Genomic DNA, 4,641 nt, shown 5'->3' on the forward strand with positions numbered 1-4,641 from the left:
AGTGTATGTATATATTTACTATAGGTAGTAAATATGTTTATATATAGTATGTTTATTATACATTACTTATTATCACTCATACTTTACTTTGGTTTGCTTAACCCAATGGTAGACTGTTAGATAATGCTATTAGTATCAAGTCCGCCTTTTATATTTTACAAATTGTAATCGTTACAATTAAGAATAAATAAGATTTGTTAATAAATGACAAAATTAAACTTTTTTTGGTGTTGGTATCTTATTTAGGAAGTTCATTTCTGATATCAAGAATCTCGTGTATTTACGAAAGAAAATAAGTATGAAAAATTTCACGCGTACTTTGCGAATAATAGCTTGTAAAGCAATATTGCAGTTTTGCTTTTATCAATGCAGTGAACCTTACATTGTTAGAAGCAATTAATTCTAAGTTAATTTCGATATTATTGCGTCGTTTCCTCCAATAATTGCGGTCCCACACTCTAGCAACTAAATAAATAAGGACGAGACAGAAGTGGAGAAAAAATAAGTTATACTTACTACTTTGCTTCTTGTTTTGTGCAGCCTATTTGGTCCTTTGCAGAACTTAATCCTTGTTCAGGTAGTTGGGTTCATACAACCACGCATGCATTATTAAATGATTTCTTATAAATCAGATCGAAAAAATTAAGTACTAAATAACTGCTGATCAACTTTTACCATTAAACCTCCACAGACAACTGAACTTAAATTGATTCTGTCCACACACAGCATTCTGCTACTTTTATTTTTCTAAATAAGTACTTTCATAAATATTAAAATTAAGGCTACTTGCAAATCTTAGCCACTGGGAACTGACGAGACATTTGACTTACTTTCAAAACAAGCTGCCTGGCTGACCATCAAAATCAATCTTGTATAGTAAGGGCCTACGCAGACCGGGACGTCATGGCAAGGGATTTTGCCGTGAGTCAGCGCACACCGGCTGCTTAGATACCGCGGCATACCAGCATTTTACCACGGCATGCCACGGCGTGCCGCGGCATTCCAGCACTTTGCCACGGCATGCCCCGGCATGCCCCGGGGTGCCGCGGCATGACAAAGCACGCCTCAGCGACTCCTGCTGCCTGCAGTCTTCAGTTGCGTTTGATTGAGTGTTGGTGTGCCTCAGTTTTACAATGGTAGATTGGGATTTAGTGTTGATATCGATTATTGCAGATGAAGAAGAAAGTGCACAGGCTAATAATAGGAATAGAAGAAGATTTTGGGTTGATAATTTATGGAAAGAAAGGGAATCAAAGGGTGAATTCAATAATTTATTTAATGACTTAAAATACGACGTGCAAAAATTTTATGACTATCATAGAATGGATTATGAGAAATTTCAAGCACTGTTGAATATATGTCGACCATATATCGAAAAACAGAGGACCAATTTTCGCAACCCCATTGAAGCCGATCAAAGATTATCCTTGTGTTTGAGGTGGGCAGTTAAATGATTGTATAAGTTTAATATTTTCTTCTTTTATTTAATTAAAAAAACAATTTTTTTTGCCAAATACAATCATGAATTGTAGACACATAATAACGATTTTTATGTTTTTGCACTGATAAATCTTCTCACTGATAATTCCTGGATCTTTATTTCTTTTTACTTAATTTAGAGTACCTACTACTTTAGATTAGTTTCGTATTCAGAAACTGCAGGGCCAGGGCCCGAGGCGGTTTCATAACCAGACCGTGAATCAGGTTCATAGCCAGAACCTGAGGCGGTTCCAAAGCCAGACCCCGAAGCTGCTTCATAACCAGAGCCTGAGGCAGTTCCAAAGCCAGACCCCGAAGCTGCTTCATAACCAGAGCCTGAGGCAGTTCCAAAGCCAGACCCCGAAGCTGCTTCATAACCGGAGCCTGAGGCGGTTCCAAAGTCAGACCCCGAAGCTGCTTCATAGCCAGATCTTGAGGTGGTTTCATAGCCAGATCTTGAGGTGGTTTCATAGCCAGATCCTGATACAGCTTCATAGCCCAAGCCTGCCGCGGTTCCACAGCCAGATCTTGAAGTAAAAGCGGTACGGCATGGTCGTTGATGTTGCAAATTGGTAGAGACATCTTCAGATGTTGGAGCTGGAGTTCCCTCTATGTAGTTTAATTCGGCGTCAGTTACCATATTAAATATTTGTCTCTTTATTCGGACCTGCTCTCTTTTTGGTAGCTTTTTTACTGTGGCAGCCATTGTTTGAAAGAACGAATCAATGGCGTCCACCTCCTTTTTCGATTCAATATATTTATTTAGTATTTCAGCAGTTGTTGTAGGTTCTGGTATTATTGAGGAATGGTGTGAATCATTGGTCATTCGCGAAACTGAACGTTCATCGCTATCAACGACAGCGGATTCTGCAAAAGAAGTCTGCGTATCCTCTGAAGAGGAGTCCAAATTCGAGGTTTGTTTTCTGTGCTGAATGAATTTTTTCAAAAACTCCAGCTCTTTTTCAAACTTGATAGGGCGTCGCTTTGTGTACGGGTCACCACTCTTTGTTTTTCTGTTATTCAGAGCTTTCCTAAAATTATTACGTATATTACTCCATATTTTCTGACATTCTTCACCTAAAACAAAACATAAGCAGGTAAAATGGTATAGAATCAGAATAAGTAGGTAATGGGAAAAGGCCTTAGATAGTGACTAGGTGACTAGGTTAGCACCAGCTATGTTTATGGGATTATATTGAGCTAATTTTTTTTCTAAGTAAAAATTACCACTGGCTTTACGGTGAAGGAAAATATCGTGAGGAATTCATAATTATATATAAATAAATATATCGTATTATTTAATTGACTTTGTTTAACTGTACCCTGTCTTTCACTCTGCCTCACTTACCCCTCTTTATATTATCTTTCAGATTTTTGATCACGGGAAGTAGCTTCAAGTCTCTAGGTTACAGCTATCGTATGGGGTTTAGTACAGTGCGCTCTATAGTACATGAAACTTGCCAAGTCATTTGGAATGTCCTAAGGCCTAGTGTTATGCCAAAACCAACAAGGGAAAAATGGACGCGAATCGCGATGGAATTTGATGAAAAATGGAATTTCCCGAACTGCATCGGTGCAATAGATGGTAAACATTTTAGGATAAGGGCACCTCGCAATAGTGGAAGTCTCTACATGAACTATAAAAAGTTTTTTAGTATCGTGCTACTAGCGGTTGTGGATGCAAATTATAAATTTGTGATTGCAGATGTAGGATCATATGGACGAAATAGTGATGGAGGTATAATGCAAAACTCAATATTTGGAAAAAAATTGACTTCTAATGCCCTCGATATTCCCCCAAAAAAACGTTTACCGAGGACAGATCTTGAGTTGCCCTATGTTTTTATAGCAGACGAGGCTTTTCCGTTAACCACAAACATTATGAGACCATTTAGTAGCGACCGATTGACAGATGAAGCAATGAAAATATACAATTATCGTTTGAGTAGAGCCAGGCGTATCGTCGAAAATGCATTTGGTATACTTCAAGAACGTTTCGAATTATGTCAAAAAGGAATTCAGGTTCAACCAAAATATATTGATAATATCATTTTAGCATGTACTTGCTTACACAATTTCATCATAGGTGGTACAAGCACAGAAAGTCAAAGTATAGCAAGTGTAAGCATTAATTTAGAAAACGATAATAATATGAACAATGCATTAGATGGTACGACAGTACGGGAGATGTTTAAAGATTACTTTAACTCTGATGAGGGCTCGATTCCATGGCAAAACGATATTGTAAATAGACATTAATACCGTGTGAAGTATTAAAATATAATTATATTGCAAAAATATTTACCTGTTTTATTCATTTCTGTCCCAATTATTCTCCACGCATTGTTCTTCATTTGAGTGTTCATATAATGTTTTGATGACATATTATATAAATAATCATAGGCTTGAACTAATGTTATTAATTTTTCCTCCATGTTGGAATAAAAAACGTAAAAAACTGGTCTCCGAAAAAAACACGTAGGTACACAGTCGTCAAAGACGCGGGCGCAAATGGATGGTCAATGGTGTGCATTCCCCGCTTCTCTACCCCCACCGCCGCACCCCGCAGTATATTACTACGAGCGCTGGAGTCCGTGTCATGCCGTTGCCTACCGCAGTATGCCGCGGCATCCCGCCACGGGAGCCTGTGACGAGCGCCGGAGTCCGTGTCATGCCGTTGCCTACCGCAGTATGCCGCGGCATCCCGCCACGGGAGCCTGTGGCGTGTCTTTTCGATTAAATCCCTTTCAATGCCACGGCATCATTTTAAAGCATAGCAATTTATGTCGTATTTCTGTAACAGTACGGTTGAATGTCCATTAGTAAAAATTAAAATCCCTTGCCATTCCGTCCCGGTCTGCGTAGGCCTTAACTGGTTTCTTGGGAATTATGTATGTATGCGCTGCCTTTAAAAATACACATTAAATTATTAATACATACATATAATCATGTCTATATCCCTTACGGGGTAGAAAGAGTCAACAGTCTTAAAGACTGATAGGCCACGTTCAGCTGTTTGGCTTGATGATAGAATTGAGATTCAAATAGTGACAGGTTGCTAGCCTGTCGCCTAAAAGAAGAATCCCAATTTTATAAGTCAATCCCTTACTCGCCTTTTACGACATCCATGGGAAAGAGATGGAGTGGTCCTTTCCTTTTATC

At 38.6% G+C, this 4,641-nt stretch overlaps 1 protein-coding gene across 2 annotated transcripts; it reads left to right on the top strand.

Moving 5' to 3' along the window:
* Positions 1-877: 877 nt before the first annotated feature.
* On the top strand, positions 878-3,779 carry LOC132902550 (uncharacterized). Of its 2 annotated transcripts, XM_060948230.1 has the most exons (3): positions 878-1,438; positions 2,850-3,064; positions 3,185-3,779. In XM_060948230.1, the coding sequence occupies exons 1-3, from the start codon at positions 1,134-1,136 to the stop codon at positions 3,736-3,738; spliced, it is 1,074 nt and encodes a 357-aa protein (XP_060804213.1). In that variant the 5' UTR covers positions 878-1,133; the 3' UTR covers positions 3,739-3,779. The 2 variants fall into 2 exon arrangements, with proteins under 2 accessions (XP_060804213.1, XP_060804212.1); XM_060948229.1 differs by having other exon boundaries at positions 2,850-3,779.
* The last annotated feature ends 862 nt before the right edge of the window (positions 3,780-4,641 follow it).

Source organism: Amyelois transitella, chromosome 15 (genome assembly GCF_032362555.1).
Source record: "Amyelois transitella isolate CPQ chromosome 15, ilAmyTran1.1, whole genome shotgun sequence".
NCBI classification, from domain to species: domain Eukaryota; kingdom Metazoa; phylum Arthropoda; class Insecta; order Lepidoptera; family Pyralidae; genus Amyelois; species Amyelois transitella.

Coding starts and splice junctions, on each gene's coding strand:
- LOC132902550 (XM_060948229.1), top strand. CDS start 1,134: ATGGTAGATTGGGATTTAGTGTTGATATCGATTATTGCAGATGAAGAA. Junction 1,439..2,849: donor AGATTATCCTTGTGTTTGAG/GTGGGCAGTTAA, acceptor ATTATCTTTCAG/ATTTTTGATCACGGGAAGTA.